The 24,595-nt window shown below is 36.6% G+C and overlaps 2 protein-coding genes and 1 non-coding gene across 3 annotated transcripts; 1 reads left to right on the plus strand and 2 right to left on the minus strand.

Annotated features, from left to right (window-relative positions):
* Window positions 1-1,692: 1,692 nt before the first annotated feature.
* Window positions 1,693-3,871, minus strand: LOC118437223 (DBH-like monooxygenase protein 1). The gene is made up of 3 exons (XM_035856109.1): window positions 3,578-3,871; window positions 2,598-2,735; window positions 1,693-1,964 (listed from the first exon to the last, which is right to left on the minus strand). The coding sequence occupies exons 1-3, from the start codon at window positions 3,830-3,832 to the stop codon at window positions 1,776-1,778; spliced, it is 582 nt and encodes a 193-aa protein (XP_035712002.1). The 5' UTR covers window positions 3,833-3,871; the 3' UTR covers window positions 1,693-1,775.
* Window positions 3,872-8,066: 4,195 nt separating this feature from the next.
* Window positions 8,067-8,172, minus strand: LOC118437287. The gene has a single exon (XR_004835994.1). It is a non-coding gene; the product is annotated as a U6 spliceosomal RNA (small nuclear RNA).
* Window positions 8,173-19,678: 11,506 nt separating this feature from the next.
* Window positions 19,679-21,772, plus strand: LOC118437099 (heat shock protein 105 kDa-like). Its single transcript, XM_035855892.1, has 3 exons — window positions 19,679-19,947; window positions 20,293-20,614; window positions 21,307-21,772. The coding sequence occupies exons 1-3, from the start codon at window positions 19,847-19,849 to the stop codon at window positions 21,493-21,495; spliced, it is 612 nt and encodes a 203-aa protein (XP_035711785.1). The 5' UTR covers window positions 19,679-19,846; the 3' UTR covers window positions 21,496-21,772.
* Window positions 21,773-24,595: the final 2,823 nt, after the last annotated feature.

Below are 24,595 nucleotides of genomic sequence, written 5' to 3' on the forward strand. Positions count from 1 at the left end.
GATAAAATAAGGTAGGATCACTTATAAAACAAGTGAATGCGTTATTAACAAAATTTCGCATTGATAACAAAATTCCGTATTAGCAACGTTAGTTATAATGAATCAGTCTTATCGGAATCACTCAACTAACCCCTTAGCCAACATGCCGAATTTATGCTTTTACATACTTCATCTTTCTGATTAAATAATTCGTTAATAGGCATTAATAAATTTCATATTTTGATCGTGTACTACTGTTCATGTGAAAAAAATGTGGCCCTAGAAATTCCAAAAGCTTACTTGGCAGAATTATAAGAAATTACATGAGCTGCCTTTCAGAAAAATTTGGCTAGGCGAAGGCCACATTTTTTCCACATGAACAGTAATTAAAGCGGGAACTGCAATTATTTTGCAAAATCCTGTAAATTGGAAAATGGGGGTCCAAATTCCTTGAAATGAAATCAAGATGAAATACAAATAAAAGTGTTTAAAAATATCATACCATATTGCTTTTTGATTTTGATTTCCCAAATTTGCCAATTATCGATGTCAGGTCGTGAGTTAGGATTTTTTGAAGTTTTTGAAAACCCGGTGGAACAGGATGCAGAAAATAACACTTGTTATCGTCCAAAATCCAAGTAGTTGGCACCACTGCGACAGAGTTGTCGACAAAAAAAATTACGACACAAAACTGCTTAATGTTGCTGCTGGACATAAAATTAGAAAATGGCGGACGCTGTAACAAAAATAAGGCAACAAATCCTCACTATTTCTGTACAGAAAGGTAGCCCTAGTGTGGCAAGGATTTATTTGTGCCAAGCAAGTGCGAAGTTTTTGTTGTACGTTAGGTATATTTTTCCCGGTACAAACTCTGTATCAAATTGGTACCCATTCAACAGCGAAATTTCCGCATTATTAAAATGTTAGAGAATAGGCAACAATTCATTACAAAATCAACCCTGGTTTTTTGGTACCAGTACATTCATCCCTAATTTGTATGAAAATGATACAGATTAAGACCGATTAAATTTTTAGGCACCAAATATGTGGGGAATAGGTACTAAAAAATCATTAAATCTTTTTCTTCACATAGTAGGCATTTAATCAGAACTCTGTCTGGAGATAATCCGTACTTGTGTTGGTTAGGAATGACCGCATCTCAGCCCGCCCACCCTAGGTTTCACCCTAGGGTGGTAGGCTCCAGAATGACTCAAGAGCATGTCCAGGGGAAGGTTTGTGTGAAATTTGACCGCAGTGGGCCTTATGGTTCGTTCACAATTGAAGGAGAAATGTAGACACCTCGTGCCGAGAAAGGTAGTGCTTTCACCAGAGCATTACATGAGGTGGGGGACGGAAATTTTAAAAACTGCCTAAATCGAATAGTTTAGACCCACTGAACAGGTTTCTGGGTTAAAACACCAGAAAATAAAATAAAATGTTTTTCACCGGCGGCGATAGCTGATGGAACTCATCTATAATCACATCTGAATATTTATGTTGTCAAGAAGAAATTCAATTTACTTGCTCTTGCACCATGCCAGGTTGAAGTATTGGGGAAATTGAGAATTCTTCAACACCATGGCCTCTGTCTCATTTTCTCCGGGAAGCGTATTTTTAAAAGAATTTGAATTACGCTGCCCGGGGTAGTTGAGACGAGGGCCGTAGTTTCGAAGAATTCTCAATTTTCCCAAAAGTTCAACTTGGCCTGGATCAAGAGTACTCTGCACAAATTTATGTATCTACAGATTTCAACAAATATCATGTATTACGGAAATAGATTATTTATAGATCCAAACTCAATTCGTTTTTGGTGGACACATGCTACCCATATTTTGTCCAAGTTTTGTGTCCCCTGTGAAATGTTGGGAGTGGAATATTGGGGGATTTAATAGGTTCACAAGGACAGCGCCTCGATTTTGTGGTCCGTGCGTCTGTAACGCATCCCCGTCCGGACCGATCGACCAAATCACGTATTGCGGCTCGTTCTGAATTTTTGAAACAAAATTTGAAAATTATAATCCTAAAGTTATGAGATGCTACTACCTTATTAGAGTTTGCCATTCCCTGGGATAGATTGTAAATTCCAGGAATTTTGTAATATTCCCAGGGCATACATTTCTACCGAATTTAGGGTAATATTGGGGAATGGAAATAGGTATGGGGAAAATTATAGGGAATCCTAAAACTCCCAATAGTTTCCTCATTGTGGATATAGGTACAGCTAGGGTTGTGTCATTTGCTAGGATAGATAATAAATTCCAGGAATTTTGAGAATATTCTCAGGGTATGTATTTAAATTGTGGGCAAATTTATAATCCCAAAAGTCCCAAAATTCTCTGGGAATGGGTACAACTCTACGCTGCAAGTAATCCGGTTTTAATTTAACAACGGGTTGCATAAACATGTGATTCCACCACCGTGGTGAAGATCATTGTCCCCACCACGGTGACAAATTTTTACTGCGTGGTGACCATCTTACACCAAACGCGTGACACTTTACACCAAATTGAGTCAAATTTAAGCCAAACTAACACCGCGAAATGCACACCGCCTCCACTCCACTGGACTCCACTGGATTATTTGAAGTGTACAAATAATATTCAAAATTTAATACGAACCACAATTTCAATGTCGTCGGCACAATCGCTGGTGTGGAGGGGGCGGTAAAATTGGACCTCGGTGTAACTTGGTCCTTCCATGGCGTGAATTAGTTCGTAATTATTCTTCGCATCCATCTCACCCGCGCCATGGGCGTCCTAAAGATGTGTAAAGAAGAGATTTAGAAATTTAAAAAGAGTGTTAATAATTAAGTGTTAATTTGTTAAGTGAATTTGTTAAGTGTTAATTTGTTAAGTGAATTTATTAAGTGTTAATTTGTGTTAATTAAGAGTGTTAATAATTAAGTGTTAATTTGTGTTAATTAAGAGTGTTAATAATTAAGTGTTAATTTGTGTTAATTAAGAGTGTTAATAATTAAGTGTTAATTTGTGTTAATTAAGAGTGTTAATGGTACAAAATATTTTGGTACTTGTTTCCGTATATCATACTACACTCAAAATAATTGGGAGGCGGTAATACTACTGGCAGAGGTACTATGCAATTACACCGTATGGTATCAATCATAGTTACAATGTGTCATCCTACGGTAACACATTGGTAAAAGGGTCGGTAACATTTATGCCAACGTTGCAGTTGGTATAAACCACTTTTTACCGCAGTGGGAAAATACACGTCTTCTCACTCAGCTAAATCAGTGGGAAATGGGAAAAATGTTAGTTCTATGCAACACACGCTAGGTGGCGAGGGTTTTTACTTTGTGGAAATAAGTAGTTGTCGCCATTCTTTAACAAAATTGAACCAACCGTTTATTTGCGTCAAATATTAGCTTCCGGTTTTGTGGATCTCGATCCCCCACAATAATTGCAGTTATTTGATTCCGTGGGAGCGATAATAGGCCCCCGTATTTTTGGCAATATTTCCGGGTCATATGAATTTATGGTAATATTGGGCTTATTGAGGAAAAAAAGGATTTGGGGAAAATTGGGAATATCAAAATTCCCTGGAAATTGGTACAACTCTAGGTAAAGAAATAACTCACGATGGCGTAAACACTGCCATTCGCATGCATTCCAGACAAGAATAAATCCGACGCCTCCATTGTTCCTCTGGGGGAGAGGCCAAATCCGACGTATCCGTTGCCCTTGGCAACCGCCCGGAAGTAGGCTATGCCACCTCGCACCTCCCAGGTGAGCACGTACTGCCCATTGTTTATCGTGAAGCCGCCACGGACATGGGAAGGCAGTGGGTGGACCGGGGCAATTGTTGCAAACAATGTAATAAATATTGGCCACATTTCTGTGCAAAATTTTGGCCAAGTGCGAAATTCTCGACAACGGAATACACCTGGGCTGAAGTTGAATCTGTGGAGACAAAATCTGTTTCCCGGGAGTATACAAAATCCTACACACAGTTACGGCGGAAGTGCGAGGATAATTTTTCAACACTTTTTACTAGAACTTCCGTATATTTATACATACGAATTTTGGGATTCCCTATTTTCCCTTGATTTATTTTTGGTCCGCCCAATGTTAGCATAAATTGGTGAGAAAATATGCCCTTGAAATATTGGTGGGAATCTATGCCTTAGCTCTCAGGGAATAGCACATCTCTTAGCATAATATATATATATCTCGTCCATGTTGAAGGACCTCCTCCCCCATGTATCTTGCAATGTTGGGGTCCCAGTGTCATTCCGCGGTTGCTGAATTGAACCAAAAGTTTGCGTGATTCTGTGGCGTGCATTGTTCAATGAAATGCATGACGCAAAGTGTGATAATAAAGGGTTTTTCACACTTATAATTAAAAGAAGTGAAGAGGAATACGAATCTGATTGGAACAATACGAGCGGAAGTTTCAATGCCGTGCTTAATTATTTTGCAACACGAGTGTATGTAAATCATGTCCTTGGAGGTTGGATTGAAAGGACTCAATGTAGTGGAAATACATATATATGAAAATTATTTTTATATTTTTTGCAATCATTATTCCAATCGAGATACGCTATTATCTAAATAATACCATTTCCTTGCCGAGGAAGAGGTAATATTGAACAGTTTAAATAATTGGGAGACAATTCTACATATGTACTGGCGGAGGTGCTATGAAATTCTACTGTATGTAACAATCATAGTTGCAATGTGTCATCTTGGGGTAACGCATTGCTAACGGAGTCGGTAACGCTTCTGTCATCATTGCGTTTACATTGGGGCTGGGGCAGGATTTAGCCAACGTAGATATGCCACCCTGACCCTCTGGAGACAAGTTGTATCCAAGGCGGTAAAATTGCATGGTACCTCAGAAGGATACAATCGCAACAAAAAAATATTCACCTCGATTATTACACCGTTTTATAGCGTGGGTTCATCAAAGAGTTGGCGTATTTTGCATACAAAATAATCGGTTAATACAAAATAATAATTTCTGAAAAGTTTATACATCAGAAAATGTCCAATCACCATAAATCAGGACACCGGAAAACAACTTAATCCAATTTGGTTATCTCTAATGCTGCCTATCATAAAACATCTGTGACAACAATTACACAAACACAATTGTAATTATTATATTGAGTGAATACTGTCGTGTTTCTTATTTCCAAATATTATTTTATCCCTGATGATGACACAAGTGTAGTGTCGAAAGCTGGGAAATAAACTAATTTTCTTTCATCAACCATGTCGTCCGAGAATCCTTCTATAAATAATTTCTTTTATTACGTCGTATTTGTACAGGACAAGGTGTATAAATTTATCAGCTTCGAAGCTTACCTGAGAATTTAATCAAACTTTCTTACGATTAAAATAATTGCACACGGGGTAGCTGCATGGGTAGTCACAATCAGGGGTAGCTGCATGGATCGTTTTTATGTCTATTTTTAGCCACGTTTTTTCTCGAAACGGTAAAATCACAAAAAATGCTCAAAAAATTTTTCACGCCCTAAACATTTTTTAAATTGATTTTAAACATTTCTGTGTTTAAGGAGTCATATAATTCTGATTAATAAGCAATTAGCCGTGAATTTGTTGAACATTATAGTGATTGCTCACCTTTGACTAAAAAATCCATCCGTTTACTAGTGCCTGGTCACAATACTCAAGTAAGTTGCCCCCCCCCCCGCTCAAATTTTCATGCTATCCTGAAAAAAAAGGTAATTTTACGAGGTACGTATAACTTATGAACAAAAGTTACGTATAAATGAATCTTAGCGAAGATTGGGGAAAGTTTGGTTCAAAGATTTTGTCGACAATGTTCGAGTTTTATGTAAATCAATTCTCGGATCGGATTATAAATCGGATGAGTGGTCACAAGAGATGAACCAGACCAAGTGTGCCACAAATGCGGTTTCCATATTTCCAGAGAGAGAGAGAAACTCGGATTCTGCTGGCCATCCACCACCATCGTGTGGCAGGGCCGGATGAGAATCGTCTCACTTTATTTCTCACTCTCTTTAAAAATTGCACTCGCCAACCAAGATCTCGTTTAATTATATATGTAATGCATTAATATGCAGCATATATAAATAATTAGATGTTGGTCGCGTATTTTGGATTTGTTCACCGGGATTTTTGCTTATCTAAATTTTGATAACAAATTTTGGTTATCTAAAAAATTGATAAGTAAATTGATAAGCCTCAATTATCGAGTTGATATCACCATTATAAATTCAAATAAGCTTAAATTATAAATTTGGAGCGATTTGGATATAAGAAATGTGCTTATCTGAAATGTTGATAAGTTCAATGATAAGCCTCTCAAGGTCAATTTTAGAGTTGATATCACCATTATAAATTCAGATTCAGAAAACAGATAAATTCAGAAGGGGGGGGGAGTCACCTTGTCTGAAATTAAGATTGTTGACATTAATACATATTTACAGTTTTAATTTGTGACCTTAACCTTCACCTGGGTTTGTATTTAATCTTACACACACGGTCCAGTTTCAGATCAGATTGTGAGTCTAAATTGACTACGGGACGGGTTCTAATCATAGGGCGGCTATGTATTTACTTAAATTCCACAAAATATGTATGTAATATGTACTTAAAAAAGTCGAAAATATGCACAAAAAAATGTTTTTCAATTTAAAATGCCCACTATACTTGTATCTTATCCTGGTGAAGATTCAATTTTTTAGCACTTTTATAAGTGAATTGTAACAGCATTAAGTTTTAGTCTTCATTTAATGACTCATACTGTGACACTAACTCCATTTCGAATAGTTTTTTGGCTTAGGAACCTTATAAAATGATGCAAACTGGATTTGCCAATCGTTCACATGAATTGAACACCATCATCGTGCGAAGTTAATAATTAGAAGACCTTAAATCTTAAATGAAGGAAAATATTTTTATGTAACAAAACCTTGAAATATGTATTAAAATATTTATATTTTCAAAAAACTATCGAAATATGTATAAAAATATTTATATTTATGAAAAACCTCAAAATATGTATGGAAATATGTACATGTACGAAAAACATGAAATATGTAAAACATGCAAAACTATGTTTGAATCTTTGAAATCCTGATTATGTGGAACGTTAGTGTACGAAGTTTTAGTACGATCTGGCTTGGTATGAAAAAATTAGAAATACATACATATCCGCCGTCTGGTTCTAATCCATTTGTCAAGTTATCTGTAAGTATGGAATACGTTGATTAAGTTACAACATTTGCAAAAAAAATATATATAAAATTATACGTCAACTTACCACATAATGCGACTACCTGCTACGTGTGTAGGTTATATTTGACTTATTTTTACTTGTAATTGATAAAGATAATTAGTTTTCTGAAATTCTCAACTTGCAATGAAAATTCAGCAACGAGCAGTTGACGATTCGCCGATTATTTATTACCGCTCTCTTTGTCTGCACACTTTTTGTATGCAATTCTACAGGGCGTGACGCAAAGCATGCAGATATTTTTAAGAAATTCTGACTCACAGTGGTACGAATTAAAGTCCCATGTTTTAGTCAAGGTGTGACAATTTACTGAAATCAATGGTAAATCACAAATTTACCATTGATGACGTACTTTATGCACGGGACATGATTCAGAAAAGAATCCATGGATGACAAAAAACCTGCTAAAATACAACCTTGGTTATCATTTTGTTTTTGCATTCTTGAAAAGAAAAATGCTAATATTTTAATTATTAATGAATATAACATTTTTATAATTAGGGAACAAAACTGTTATATAAATAAAGAGTTTAAATATATTTAAAATTATAATTTGTGAACCTTGTAAAATACAAATCACGCGTGTATACATGCATATATATTTTTGATTGATTTACGAGGTTACTTACATTTACTGCAATATTTTATACTGACAAATTTCAATTTACATAAATAAATTTAATGAGAAGCACTAATTTTAGTTATTTGGGATAATCTTATCTCTGACAATGGACGAGACAATTCATCTTAAAATAATTAATGCCACGATATTCAAAGTGAAACACGCTTTGCCGTGAAATGTTTAACATTTTCTTAATTTTTATCAAATAAAAAAGTTGCAAAAAAATGTGGAACGCTTCACGATTTTGCGTGTCATCCTTGCGCAGGGGCCATGCTAATCTTCTCTGTATCGTTCCAATTTTAGTATATGTCCTCCCGAAGGAGGACACATTGATTTGGGCGGTTTTTCCTATTTATAATAACACTCTTTCACCACTTCAGTTCCCCCAAGCTTATCTTATTTCACATGCTGTCTTCTTCGTTTTCGTATAAATTAACGCATCCAGGTTCAGACATTTACATTAATCAAGTCATTATGGGACTAATTATGCATTAAAAGTATCAAAAATTAGTAAGGTAAGGCTGAAAATTAGTAATGAGATGGGTATTAGTTGATGCAATGAGCAATCAGGGTGTCCAAAAACATGCCCCATGTATTTGTAGGTTAGCCGAGTTGTGGGTTTTGGACAGCAGTGCACGTTTTTTTCTGGGTGCAGGTTTTCCTGTGGCCCAAGTTTTCCTCCCAAGTGGGAGCATTCATGCAGCACGCGGAGAGGACAAGCTATCGTTTGCAATAAGTAAAAGCCAATTTCTGGGTAACTTGCGCCAATATTATAATTTAACTATGGCGTAAGTTACCAAGGAGTGAAATATAAATCCACCTCAACTTATGTAGAGGTGCAAGGTGTGACAAGTACAAGTGGAGGGATGCCGGTGACGTAGAATGTGAATATTTTTTCTGATTTTCACACGTCACATGATCCGGGGAGAAGGAAGATGCCTCTTTTTCAAACATTAAACTGCTCCTAAAATAGTAATCTTGATAATGCTAATTAAATATGATAGGCATGCAAAGAATAGCTTAGGATTTGACTTAGTTACGTGGCCCAAAAAATGCATAACTTTAGGAATTTATTTCATGAAAAGTCCAAAGAACCGCATCTCAAAATTCTTTTCATTGCCGTAACTGGTATTTATAATTACAATATAAAAAAATTGAGGTGCGGCTCGATGGACTTTTCGAGCAACGGGCAAAATCCCGAGAGGGTTTTTCATGAAATTTAACGAAATTTCACCCCATAAAATTGTCACCACGGCGTTATCTTTTTTGTTGTCAACAACAAAATCATGAAAAAATAAAAACTCTAAACCAACCAACAATTTCAGAATCTCAATTCCAAAGGAATTTTCCTCCAATTTTAATTCAATTTTTTGCATTCAAATTCGTATTTTTTCTTCTGATTTCACGATGCCGTTTATTAAATGTTGCATTTATACTTGTAAAACTAAAATCCCTCCGGGAAGTCGACTACAGCGGATAGGAGAACCAAAGTTCTGGCCTCAGTTTCAGGACTTCGTGGAGGATTGGGAAAACTATTCAAAAACTGACGTCATTTGTGGAAAGCATCATGCACAAGTAAATGAATATTTATACATATTAAATAATTATAAGAGTTAAAATCGTTAATTAATTTTGCAGATACGTAGAGCTAGTGGTGCGGATATGAAGCCCAAAGGAGAAAAATTACGCCGAGCTCTTCCATTCATCCCCGCAGACGAATTGATCAAAAAGAGAACTAGACGCAGTACATATTGTGGCGTTGACAATCCTACCGGCCAGGACCTGGACCGCTCTCAGGACGAGGATCGCTCTCAGGACGTGGACCGCTCTCAGGACGAGGATCGCTCTCAGGACGAGGATCGCTCTCAGGACGTGGACCGCTCTCAGGACGAGGATCACTCTCCCGACGTGGACCCCTCTCAGGACGAGGAACACCCTCCCAACGTGGACCGCTCTCAGGACGAGGATCGCTCTCAGGACGAGGATCGCTCTCAGGACGAGGATCGCTCTCAGGACGTGGACCGCTCTCAGGACGAGGATCACTCTCCCGACGTGGACCGCTCTCAGGACGAGGACCGCTTCCCCGACGAGGACCTCTTCCCCGACGAGGACCGCTTCCGAACCGCTGGCCCGAGGACAAAGGATTATTTGACATATATTCGCCAAATGAGATTCAAGTTCAAGAGGATTCCACCTTTCCAGAAGACTTTTTCCCCCAAGATGATTTTCCTGACGACATTTCTGTCCACTACTCCAACTCTGCACCTATGTCAATTGATCAGTCGCAGATATTCTCCATCACAACAACACAGGCCGCTTGCTCCCAATCTGTCCATACCTCCCAAATGTCAAGCATCAATTCACAATCATCCATAACTTCCAACAGACGTCTTAAAACAATCAAATCTGTGACGTCCACTCAGAAATGTTGTTTCATTTGTAAAAGCAAGGATGGAAGGAAACAAATTCCAAAGTCTGCAGTGCAACAAGTCTGGAAAGAAAAGAACATTTTACTTCCCCATAAAAATCGTTGCTGCGCATCTCACCTGGAAAATGGAAGGTTCCACAATCAAGACCTAGACAAAATCGTAGCCAACAAGACTGGTATAATTATGAATGATGATGAAATTGCAAGTTGGATAATGGAGCTAAGTATTAAACCTGGTGAGAAGTACAAGAAGAAAGTAAGGCTGGACAATGTCAGAAAGAGTTGACAAATCGGAGTGATACGTGACACGTGCTCTTTCTTAGGATTAACCGTCCAAAGTACGTTTTTAAATTGTATTGCTCATGATGACTGACGTATCAGTTTAATTTTTCAACTTTTATATCTAGTTATAGTTGCGCTATTGTAAGTCGATCAATTAATTTCTGCAAAAGGATTTATTTCAATATATATATATCGATATATGTAGTTTAACATTATTAGATTTTGCATATTTCCAAATGCATATAGAAAAATCAACTAAATGCAACAAAATTCTGAACGTAATTATTATAAAGTAAAATACAAATCATTATATTGAATATCACTTGAAATATACATAAGACTGCCAAGATCAAATAACTTAGTAATATTCTATAATTAAAGCCACGTCAAGTTGCAGTCATTTGTTTCGACCCCAAGTAAGTTGAGATATTTAGCAAAGTCACGACCAAGAACTAACAGAACAAGAATTTAAGACGCTGATAGGATTTGGAAAATATGATTTCAACACCTTGTTTACATATGTTAAACCACATCTGAAGGAGAGTGCTAACAGACACCCAAGAAATGCACTTGCTCTCTTCCTCTGTCTTTTAAGAATGAATCTCTCCCAGCCAGTTTTGGGCATTCTACTTGGAATTCCAAATGTCACCACCATCAGTGACACCATCAACTCTGTGTCCAAGGCGTTGGAGAAACATTTCGTTCGTTAGTTTTTGGGATTTGAACATATGACAAGAGAAGATGCCATTGCAAGGCATGGCAGAAAAATGTTTAAGATCCTCTACGAAGCTCCTGAGGATACTCTGTTCCCCATTTTCGACGGGACTTATCTCTACATCGATAAGCCCAGTGACTTTGAGCTCCAAAAGAAGACATGGTCTGTACAGAAGAACCGAAACCTAGTGAAGCCCATGATGATAGTACTGGAAGATGGGTACGTGATCGATGCACCGGGACGATAGGTAGCAAGGTACAAGGTAGCGATCTCCTGAAGTTTTTGGTTCCCACCAAAGACCAGCCCCTCTTCGATCGCGGTTTTCGCGACAACGTTCCGCCTCTCAGGAAGAAGGGGTTTAAAGTTCACATGCCAGCACTGAAAGCCAACTCGAATAACCAATTCACAATCCAGCAAGGCAACATTTCAAGAAAATGCACCCTTGTGAGATGGCTGGTAGAGGCCGTGAATGGACGACTCAAAATAAAATTCAAGTTTTTCTCGGATGTAATTCCAGGATCGTATCTCCCCAAGCTGACACGGTTTTTCAGAATCTAACCATGGCCATGATCAACTGCTTTTGCCCACCACTGATGGAAGATACCGAGCGTCACCAACAGATCGCCCTGGATGCATTAGCGAGGTCACAAATGGATAACCGAATGAAGAAGCGAGTCGCACGCGACAAACTCGATCGAAGAACGGAAAATTGGACAACTGCTTCTGCTGGAGATGTCCAAGGCTTTCCTATCCTGTCGCTTCAAGATCTCGAGAAACTGACGTTGGGAGTGTACCAAGTCTCATTGGCGAAAGAATACACCAAAAAACACTTGAGTGAAGATTCAAAATTCACCATTCAAATCAATTCTGAAGTTTCTGGAGTTTTACGAGCGAAGTTGGCTAGCCGATTTACGTCCAGAATCATCAACTCTGAATAGAATTCGAAGCCAATTTACAAGACCATAACGCCATCACTGGCTACTACTGTGACTGTTGGCAAGGAGCAAGAACAGTGGGGATGTGCGCCCATGTCACTTGTGTAAGTGCTAATTTTTTGCAGTAACAGTTTTAAAAATTATGCGTATATTATCCATAATATACTCAATACAATTTAAATGTTATAGGTGATTTGGTTTATTGGATACAAATGCCATCAACCTGAAAGTCTTAGAAACAGGCAACCAAGAGTGCTGGACTTTCTTGATGCAGCGGTGGTCTTGAGAGGGCAGCCTGGTACGTCTGCAACTGCGTTGGCCGAAATCGAACCTCAAGATTCGCAAGAATTTTCGGACGATGATTCTTCTCCTCCGAGTGTCCGGATTTTGAGGAGCCATCGCCAATGAAGTTGGTATGTAAATAGTAGTACTTGTGTTTTATACTTGTGTTTGTACTTGTGTTTGTACTTGTGTTGTAATAAACCAGTTTCTGTTTTCCCACAAATCATGTTGGTTCTATTATGTATCTCATTTTATATTATAGATTAATTAAGCATACTAAAAATAATAATCATCAAATTAAATAAACTAAATAATTAAATAAAAGACGCATACGTATATTTAATCTTTAATTAATATTTAATTAAATATTATTGCATACTTAAATATTATTTTGTGTGCACTTACATATTTTAAGGTTGCTAAAAAAATTACAAATCTGTCATTCTAAATGTATGTATGTATGAAATATGTATGTATTTATAGTTGTATGTATGAAATATCTATGAATGTCTTAATAAATAATCTGAGGTGATAAATCTAATAATATATATTTCCAAAAAAAATAAAAAAAGAGTTACATTGTTTGTAAATACAAAAAAAACCCTACAAAGAAAGTGGGGGGGATTGGATTCGAACTCGCACCCTGACCGGCCGCGACTTTCAGCCCGCTACTACGGCTAAGTAGGTGAGGAACTCTTCTACTCACTGAGCCACATTGGCAGCCGGCTAAGGAGATGTGAGCGAAACTCAGCCTTAACCTCCACCATGCATTTGTCTGACATATGAACATACCATTTCCAGTGACCTACCAACGCACCGCAACGACTCAAAAATATAAAAATATAAAAATATTTTTATATGGTTTCCATATAAAAATAGTGTAAATAAAGGGGCCGGGGATTTTGGCTCGAAAACGTCGCTAAGGGGCCACGAAAAGGGGGATGTTCGGATGTGTCCTTTTGAAAAATAACTAATTTACAGTTTATCTACGAATTATTATGTGTGCTATGCTAAAAAATACTGCCCACTTTAAAATATTTTCTCAGCATATGCAAAGTAATACATGATGCTTTAAAAACTTGTTGCATGAAACAGAATTATAAACAAGTGAACGTATTATTAACAACCTTTCTTATTATAAATGACCCTTTGAATTATTAACAAAATTTCCTTTTGTTTACAAAATTCCGAATCAAATAGTATAGTTAACGTTCTAACAACGTGTATTAGATATGCGTGTATTAGTTATTAGATACACACCTTACACCTAACGTGTGCGTAACGTGTCTAATTTAATAATATGTCAATAGCGATACCTAAGTACCATGTTTCGATCGTTTAAAAATTAATAGCGAAAATACAATTATTTTTCAAAATTCTATCGATTAGAAAATTGGGGTCCGTAATCGAGGCAGTGGCCAAATTCTGGTCCAAAATAATTTTCTACATTATTTCCAGCCATATTTGACTCAATTTTGACGATTTTGTGACAAAAGTCAAATTTCTCAAAATTCGCAATAAATTTTGCATATAAATTCGCACATTTTGGCTCGTAGCGCAAAAACCATCAATGCACCCCCCCCCCAATATTATTTCGGATTCTTCATGTACACAAAATTACGCAAATTTTAAGCCATCATACATCAAAATCGTTGGAGCGCGAAAAAATCACAATTAGATGGTATATAGGTAGGTACTAACAAGTTTCCCATGCTTGTTGAACAACAAAGGAAACGATATAAGATAGTTATTAGGTTTCACTGTATCGGGTTGACATAACGCCTATACATGGATCACATCTCGCCCAATATTCAATCTTATGGTATTGTTGTGGCAAAATTTATTAATCAATTTCCCTCGTGGGGCAAACTTTCTGAGAATTCGTGGTCCGTACAGATACGATACATTGACATTCTTGCATCATAAAACAGTATTCTAAAATTTAAATAGCAGGTCAACATCTGATGAAAATATTTCAAATAAGATAGTTGAGGCAGTGTTTAAAGTGGTATTTTAACAAGTTGTACATACCACTGGTAAAAACTGGTATTTACCGGTATTTACCACCGATCTAGAGTGGTATAAAGTGGTTTGAAATGGTAAAAACCTATCTGGGGTATTGTGAGACGAATTTTACCATACAAAGTTGACAACAATTTAGAACCGGTATTTAGAGCAAATAATTTATTAGTACCTATTTATACGATCGAATTGCGTTTTCTTCATCTTCCAACGATTTTGATGTATGATAGCTTAAAATTTTCGTAATTTTGTGTACATTAAGAATCCGTAATAAAATTGGGGTGGCCCACCAACAGTTTTCGAGATAAATTGGAAAATGTGCGAATTTGGCCACTGCCTCGATTACGGACTCCCATTTTCTGAGAGTTTTGAAAAATAATTGCATTTTCCGTATTAATTTTTCCACGATCGAAACATGGAATTTAGGTATTGCTATTAACGTATTATTAAATCCGGTACGTTATATTCACGTTAGGTATAAGCATAGTTCGCTACCTTTCTGTGTACCTAGTAAATAAACGTTGTTAAATTGAATCCGTTATTTAGTAAACTATGTATGTGCGCATACTGTCGATAACATTAAGTATTATCAACCGCCGTATTAATACATATAATACACATGTACATATCTAACGACATTCATACTCACCCCGTGCTAAATATAAGACATACATTTGCTAGTAGCAAAGTTTTACTATGCCGGTAGCTGATTTTTATCGATTTACACCACAAAACGTTTACCCTGGCAGCTAGATTTATTTAATCAAAGTATCTATATACTTACATAATATTAATTCGCATAAAATAGTTATTTTTCGTGATAAATCTGCATGCATAACGTCAAACTAGGATGCATCCACGGATTGAAATTGTACAATGACGACCAAGTAAGTCACAATTCCTGTAATTATCTTGAACATGATAAAAATTACATGTTTAGTAACTACACACTTTGGTGAGGTGGCCAGCGTTGGTGAGGTGGTTGCTTTGGATCTATGATCGGGTCCAAAGTTAAGCACTTATGACCCAACCGAAGAGCAGGGATGGGGGCCCACCAGCCGGAACCCAATACCTGCTCTGGGAGAAAACTGGCTGCCCTACCAGTGGTTCAGTGGTGGTGAGACCACTGGATAAGATCTGTAGAGTGGACTGAGCACGCATACCTTTCAATGGTTGTCTTCGCATCCAAAGGGGCGTACATCAAGAGGTGCAAATAGTATGGTCAGGTGTGGATGGTGTGTCTACTTGGGTTCTCCGTTTCATGGGGTAGACTCTCGCTCTACATGCCCGGGTGAGAGTAATGCGAACATGGAGCGGATGGCGTGAGGATAGGGGGTCCAGTGCCTCGTGCGTCAGCCACCACCTGTTAAATATCTGCCATCCTCACTGCTCATTAATAGCAGTGAGGAGACAAGCAGGATAGCCATACTAGCACTTGTAACATGGGAGCAATTATCCTTAAATGTGATACCGCTACGGGTTGGCTTTCGGGCAGCCCACCCTGAAATTACATACATACATACAACTACACACTTTCATTGATACATATGTATGTACTTTACATACACATGTAAAACTTACAGTTATGACAAGCCTCACATTTAATTCCAAAACGGAATTTCCTACATGAATTGGATCCAGTGAAATAAATTTGCTATCCTGCAAAAAAGTCATTGGGTGTTTCAAGTTTAGCCCAATGTTAAGTTTATGAAATTTAGTTATCGCTATTTGCATATTATTCAATCAGACACGTTACGTACACGTTAAGTGCATATAGGCAGAATTTGCTAAATTGGTCTGCATCTACTAAATAAACTTTGTTAAAACGAATCCCTTAAGGCTCTCTACCAGTAATTCACCAAGGTATTTAGGGACCCTTAGTACCCAAATTTCTTGGGACTGTAGCGTGATAGCAAGTTTCGGAAAAAAGTTGTTGGTGGTATATTTATCAACATATTTTTTAATGAAAATATGATGCCACCCAGTACCACCAATTTCGGAAAATAATAAAACCGTCATAAACGTTTTAAAAAATTTTCAAAAGACATTCACAGTCTTTGGAGCATTTCCACTTTCATAAAACTTGTGTATAATGGTGGAGTATAACGAGGCGCAGGTGGTATAATAGGCTATTAGCTCAGAAAAATTATAGTGGACAGTTTTTTGCTCAGAAAACCAATCATCGACCCAATTGCGATTTATTCTTTCATAAATATCAAAGTTTTGGGAATCCTTTGAAGTCCCTCGCTGATTAATCCACCTCAGCCATAATATTAGCTATACTTTATGGCTCAAAATTTAGTGTAAATCACGCTAATATCGATAGGAGCGTCTTTGGAAAAGTTGCATCTGGTTAGTTGTCAAGCAGTATATTTTTCATTACCGGCGGCGAAGATAATGAAATTATATTGCACTTTTTTCCAAGCAATTAAGTAACTAAGATCAAAAATATATTTGCATGTCAATGTAAGTACAGAGCCTTAAGCATACTATTTGATTTGAAATTTTGTAAACAAAAGAAAGTTTGTTAATCATTCAAAAAGTCGTTAATAATTCGAAAGGTTGTTAGTAACGCGTCCACTTGTTTAATGATGACGAAGATGAGGAATGTTATGTTAGACTATTAAATATTCACGTATTATTAAGAATATCATTTAGTTTGGCTTTGCCAGACTGTGAATTAAGCAATATTGAGGGATTTACCGCTTGATAACAGTTTATACCACTTTTTACCATTTTACCACTGTGATGGTAAAAATCAACAAAAGTGGTAAAATTTAAAACACTGAGTTTAAGGATTCTGTTTAACTTGGCTAATTTAGTTTATGTACGATCACTAATTATGATCTATATACCTGAATAATCCGCACATGAGCGACAATATTACGCATTTTCGACACCATTTTGAGAGAATGTTAACAATCTCTAGAGTGGAATGGGGCCTATTCTACATTTTGTAAACTTAACACAAATTGCAGTCAAATAAAACATAAACTTATTAGTTTTAAGGTGGCAAGATTGCAAACTTTGCAATTATTAATCAGCAATTTTCTGACCGGACATACTTTCACTCTTCCTGTGGTGAAGGTGTCTTTGAAGAAATCAATTGCTGTGCCAGAAATTCAGTCTGTATCTGTGTTAGATGTATTATTCAGATTCTAACACGATCACCGACTGAACCTTCTGACATAGCACGGGCAACATTATTAAACGTTAACGAGAAGTTCTAGGAAAATACGGATTTCCATAAATATTACTGACCCAACTGGTGAGAATTTTTGTGCCATGATTTGTTATAGTATTTGGTGAGACTTATAGTACATGTATTTATTTACAAAAATTCTAAGCATCTACTATTGCACCTATGGTTCAAAAATATATCACCGCGGTTTCTTTTTGATAATGTAAGTTGTACATTAATCCATGCATTATAATCGCATTTTGATAATGATGTGCTATCTGGTAGTGTCGATTGAACTATTAGTATGGCACGGTTTAAAAAACATAAAAATTAACGATAAGTGACAACTAATTCCGCAACTTTGTGTTCAAAATGCATAGTACAGTTGTTGAGGATATATGCAGATAAGCAGATTTGAACACCTGGCGACCAAAGCCGTTACCAATGGAGGTTATTTTTCACGGTTATTTTTTTTTAATATTCCAAAATTGCTATTCCAACATAGTACTTTTTTAACATTTTGCTCCCTTATCACCCCTTCATATTTCTACGATTAAATATGCAACATTGTATAAATCAGTGTGTGCAAAAAGGTAGCCTTTTTGCTATTTTTTGGTTGACTGTATCTTCTTTCGACACATTTTGCGGTGTACAGAAGATTCGGAGGGCATTTAAAGGAGGATAACTGGACATCACGAGAACTGCGTATAAAAATATTGGGTGTGGTGGGACGTGGAAGCTCGCAAGGTTTCGGCCCCACATTTTTGGTCTCACTCAACGGATAATCCTGTGCCTGGGTCCAGTCCTAGGAACCTTCCAATCTTCTCGCCGGCTACCGTTGGGCGCAGCAACGGCTGTATTTGAGACGTGAACTCAAATATTTGAGACGTTATTTAGTTAAGGGGTCACAGACAGGCAAGTGGCGGCAACTCCGATTGGAAAAATTTATTGGAATTTTTAATTAACGTTGCACTCGACGTTATTGCTTTGTGTTCGAGGTTATGTCTGGCACAAAGGACATCTGGAAGGCAGAACATTTGTGGTAGAAATTCAGCCAGAGGAACAGTTTTCTAGCAGAGTATGCAGCCTTATTATCAAATCAAGTTATCGACAGGGCCAGAAGACTTATCCTCCCGTGCGAATAATTAACTTTCATAGCAAAGTTCAAGATTTAGGAAGTGTATGTCAAAATTCAATTTTTTTCATGTAACTCATTTTTGTAAGATGCCACGTGAAAAGTATTTACGAGGTGTTGTTTCATTTATATTTTTAAATAAAATTCCACTAAGTACGTTTTTTAGAGGAAAACACGAGAAATCCATTTTTTATCAATGGTTGGTATAGGAAAAATTCCAAATATGCGAAGAAAAATATTGAACAAAATCTACTTTTTACGGTTGGGTTACGAGTTTTCCACATCGAGTTTTCCACAAGTTATCAAAGGAATGATCTTATTTTTGAGAAATTTTGTTGTCAAGGTAGTTTATGCGGTACACATATTTGTGTATTTTGTTGTCAACGGTACACAAATGTACATACTTCGTCGTTAAGAGGCATATTATAAACAAGCATTAAAATGCATACATAAAATGCATTTAAATGCATTTAATATTGAGCGTATGAGTAAGTATGTGTGTAAGAACATAGGTGTATTTGGCAAGTTTTTAAAACAAAATTGTTTTAGAGATGAAAAACTTCGTAAACCAAAAGCAGCAACCATTTTATAGATCAATGAAACGGGATTCATGGAATTGTACGTAAAGTCAATCAGTCTCGCATTTAAGAATTTCTAGATTCATGCCGTGAAGTTTGGTTGGGACTGGATTTCGGCAACTTTTGTCCTCTTGTGCAGCCACGTTATTTAACATTGCTGGAATACAACTGCCCGATCCATGCATTTGTATACTGCATCGCTCTTCACAACTGGCAGGATATGAGCCCCGTACATAATTCTCTCTTTGTGTGGAAGTGGTGTGTTGCTTCACGCTGCACAGCTTTATCTCACCGGGCTCCAGCTGATTGTTAATATAACGTTTATAAAACCGGCCCGTCAACCACATAGACATTTGTATTTAGCAGTAATTACTATTCTGAAACTGCGCCGTTTTATAATAATTACATAAGTGCAAATAAGAAATTAGTACAAAACATAATCATGATTGGGATCGACATTGGGAATCAGTCTTCCTTCGTCGCCGTCGTGAAGGATTGTGGTGTCGAAACGGTGGATAATGACTACAGTTTGAGAGCAACTTCGTAAGTTCACAATAATTTGTATTCGTAGGAAATAGTGTGCGAAAATAAAATATTCAGGATCCGCATTATTTGGCGCTTCCACATTTTGAAGTAACTTCAAATGAATAATAAATGGGTGGTATGCATGTAAAATAATTATATACTAAATACTTAGTATTACTATTAAAATAACGGCAAAATTCCGGTATAGTTTTTCTTGACCGCTTGGAATTTGACATCAATGTCTACATCGCTCTCTGGGGATTATACCATTTATCGAAAACTTGGAACACTCAAATTTTTAAAATGTCACTCATGATATTAGCTTAAACCTCGTTACAACTTATAACTAATTCTTATTCGCAGATCAGTGGTCGCCTTCTCCTCGAGGAATCGCATTCTCGGCGTCGCCGCTGCAAATCAGCAAACGTCCAATTTGACGAATACAATTTCCTCCTTTAAACCCCTCCTTGGCTTGCGGTGGGAAGATTTCTTCGTGCTAGACGAGGTTCAGCGGGTGCCTTATAAACTGGTCCCTCATCCGAGTGGGGGTGTGGCGGTGCAAGTCTGCTACTTCGGTGAGGAGCGGGTCTACTCCATGGAACATATCACGGCCATGCTCCTCACCGGATTGAAAGTAACGACCGAGACGGTGCTAAAGAGTGTGATAAAAAATTGCGTGATGGCGGTGAGTATCAGATTCATAAATTATATTCAAGCTTCGAAATTGTATTATAAATTTCGTAATTTTGTATGAAAATCGTAATACTAAATTATTGCGGCCATTCATTATCCTTGTCGAAGTAAATAAGATAGGTCACGACGGTTACTAGCCTATTCTACATATTTTGTTCGTGATATATTTTACAGTACTAACAATCGATCCCGTGGCAATTGAATTAAATTGTTCAGTAAAAATGGCAAATGATATCGTGTCGAAATCACCAAATTTGATTTTTAAAATTGCAAATTGACTTTAGGGAGGAAGGATCACAGTTGCATAGTTTTTTTGTCATTATACCCAACCACCTCCCCTTCAAAAATTAGGGTAGAAAATTGGGTAAAATTAGAAAATAAATATGCACTTGACGCATACAAAATTAGACCCCAAGCTGCATTTGACATTTAAATTACCCCATGAATACGAAAATTTTTACATATCAGAAGTTTCAAAATGCAAATGCCATTTTGAAAAATGTCAAAAAAAACATGGCGACAAATGTCATTTGTCCCCATTTTCAAAATGCAAATGCCAGCGTGTTCTCCGCTATCCTTGAGTTTCGCTTAGCCGACGTGGAAATTTCTTGATTGCTTCTTACTGATGTATTATTTCAGTATTACTTAATGTTGACGTAATTAAGACACTTGGATTGTATATAGTATAGGAAGGAGGCTATGATGAAAGCCCACACATCCTTACTTCGCAGGAACCAGCGGATGATTTGCTACTTGGTTTTCGTTCTGTATTGTTTGCCTTTCTGCCAGAAAGTTTCTGGTATATGCATATTCCTTTGGCAAAGTGACTTGGATAATCCGAATATTTTACAGGAAAGGTGTTTGTTATATTGATGTCTTCTTCCAAGGAAAAGTATATAATTAATTTCGCGAAGTACTTTCTATTGAATTTATGATCTTCTATCAACCTAACGAAAACCATTCAATCCAACTTCGGATTCCTCGGGCATAGGTCTCGTACAGCCAAGAGCAAAAGGATGGGACATATGGAAGAGACTTTTGGGACAATGTTATTCAAATGGGGAATTAAATGCCCTATCCTTTTGCACCGCGTATCTATCCGAATAATTTTTTTAGCGCTTTAATATAATTTTTATTAAATAAAGCGTGCAAAAGTAGGGGGTGACGTGGTAAATTCTTCTTATTGCCGATTCTTTTTCAAGGAGCTACAAGGAATTGACATAATTAATTTTGGAAGAGACTTTTGGGACAACCATAAGCACAATGTTGTCCCAAAAATCTGTTCCAAAATTAATTATTTCAATTCTTTGTAGCTCCTTGAAAAAAATTCTGCGATAAAATCAATTTACCACGTCACCACCTACTTTTGCATGCTTTATTCAATAAAAATTATATCAAAGCGCTAAAAAAATTATTCTGAGAAATACGCGGTGCAAAAGGAGAGGACATTTGATGCCCCATTTCACTATGGGCCAGATTTAATAAATTCGATTGAAACACTTAATTTCTAAAAATAACGGAAAAATTATTAAAGACTATTAAGTCTATCACTCATAATTTTCCTTTAACTTTTTGCACAATTGCAACCCTAAGTCATGTATTTTTTAATTATCACAAATTTGCTCAATTCGAACTATTTAATTTTTTGTTGATGTTAAAAATTCCTTAGAATTAATTAATTTTTCGATTCAAACCTACTTAATTCGCGAGACCATATTTAAGTTCATGAGAAATTGTGATGAACGATTTTTTATGATATTTTTAATTTGTGGTGGATTTTATGTAAATGATTGCATTGGGAGAGAAAATGTTAATTTTTGTAGTAACTTAATAATGACGTATTTTTTTTTACAGTTATTTGGCATTTTACATACACACATTCTATGCATGTAACAAGTTATTATGTAACAAGTTATTATTAAGGTAATTTAAGATTTTGTAAATTTTGAGGCAGATTGATACATTTTTTAGTTGCAATCGCACTTCCTGCACAATGTTCATAAATGCATGCATTTCATATGTGAACAAAGTTTTGCTTCAGGTACCTATTTTGCATAGGCTGATTTGTGTTGGGTGAGAGCGAGAGTTAAGCAACTGCATTCACTTTAATTGTAAACGCATAGAATTAAACAATATACTATATAATCTAACTAGAACGAGGATTTTAATGGGCTCGGGTAGTCGCTATGATGGACTTGTTGAGAAACATACTACTAACGCAGTTGAGGGAACTAGATGGCAGATACGTGGGTGGTGGTGCAGAGAGATGAGAGATGAGGCAAAAATAAAGACATATGGGGCTGTTCAATCATAATGCGCATGTAATTGGACAAGTTCGGCCTGAATATTTGTTTATTTTGTGAGGCAAAATTATTCGAAGAAACCTAGCTTGATCCCATACATGCGGTAAAACTCTTGCACATAAAACGTAGATCTCCAGCCCGCAGAGGCCGGGGAATGGTTCCCCTGGCATATTCCGTCAGAATGACCGTGTATTGGGGGGAAATGAAGGATCTGGGGGAACATTTGACAGAGCAAAATTTTTTTCATCCGGGTGCAACACCTGTAAAATAAATTCAAAAATAAAGCAATGCATAAAATTGTAGCACAAGTTCCCTACAATCTTATCGAAAAAATGCGCCGGAAGCGACAAATACAACTCATAAGCAGCTCGTTGTTTTTCAGGGGTTATCATCTTCCCAAAAACAAACATGCAAAAACAAAAACAAAAACATATTTAACATCATTTTAGCAATATTTCACAAAAAATTTACTCCATCTTAATTTGCTGTCAAAACTGGTAAATATTAACAAATGTACGTATGGGTCAATAACGTATGGGTCAGAATATGGGTCAATGTACAAAAATCAGTAAAGTTAAAATTCCTTGTATGAAGGTAAGAGATGGCGTATACATAGTTTTTAACATTATTTTTATGAGCCCCGGACTACATCAAACAATAATGCTCCCAGCACTTGGCTAACGAGTAATTATTAATTACTATGAATTATTGAACATATATTCTACTTAAGGTAAAAATCGTTGAAATATCTTAAGTAAATAAATTAACCAATGTTATTATGCTTTAAAGAATGTAACTAACAATAACAAAATCAGTCAACTTAAAATTAAGTACAAGTTTAGCTCATAAATATTTACATATATACGACAAACAGTTTTAAACCCACAAAATCAGTCACCTTTCTATATAATCAGTTTGCTGAACCCAGGCCTACAAGAAATCCCAAACGCAACTCTGTAATCTTTGCCAGCATGATACAATCTAATCCTAATATATGTCTTTACAATTTTCTTAATTATCAGGGTGCCGTGAAACTCCTTTTCCTTCGTGTCGAAAAACAAGTTATGCAATCCAAATGTTGGCAACAAGTTCATGCTAATCGAATCATCTAAAACGCTAGCAATAATTTTCCTGTCAAGATTTGCTGTTGATGGTGGGACATTTTTGCATAATGTTCTGGTAAAACATGTCGGCTTTCTCAATAAGCTTGAATACACTTTGACTAGGGTAAATAAGTCCACCATTGTCCTTAAGCTTAGTAAGCTTCAAAACTGACTAATAGGTCCTCTTGGAGGAAACGAGGCCTGGGAAACAGATCACGCAACACTTTTGTTTCTGCAGACTAGCAACCACAAACCCAGCTATATAGGCTATAGAATTTGAGTAAAATTGGCTGTACTCAATATGCTCGGTCAGTTCGATTGACGCGAAAACAAAATCCTCTTGTATCACTCGTTCCCTTGGTTTCAAAGGGAGAAGCCCTCCAGGTATGCACTCGTACTTGCTTTGTTCTATACAGTTGCCTGAGTTTGATGATTTTAAGAGGTTTTCATGCAACAGGTTCTTCATGATGTTCCAGATTGTTCAATAAATTATGATATTTAAATGATAATATGCTTCTGATGCTTCTGATCTCGTAGGTAGTGCTTCTAGTAAGAGTAATTGGGCTA

Source organism: Folsomia candida, unplaced genomic scaffold (genome assembly GCF_002217175.1).
Source record: "Folsomia candida strain VU population unplaced genomic scaffold, ASM221717v1 Fcan01_Sc012, whole genome shotgun sequence".
NCBI classification, from domain to species: Eukaryota; Metazoa; Arthropoda; class Collembola; order Entomobryomorpha; family Isotomidae; genus Folsomia; species Folsomia candida.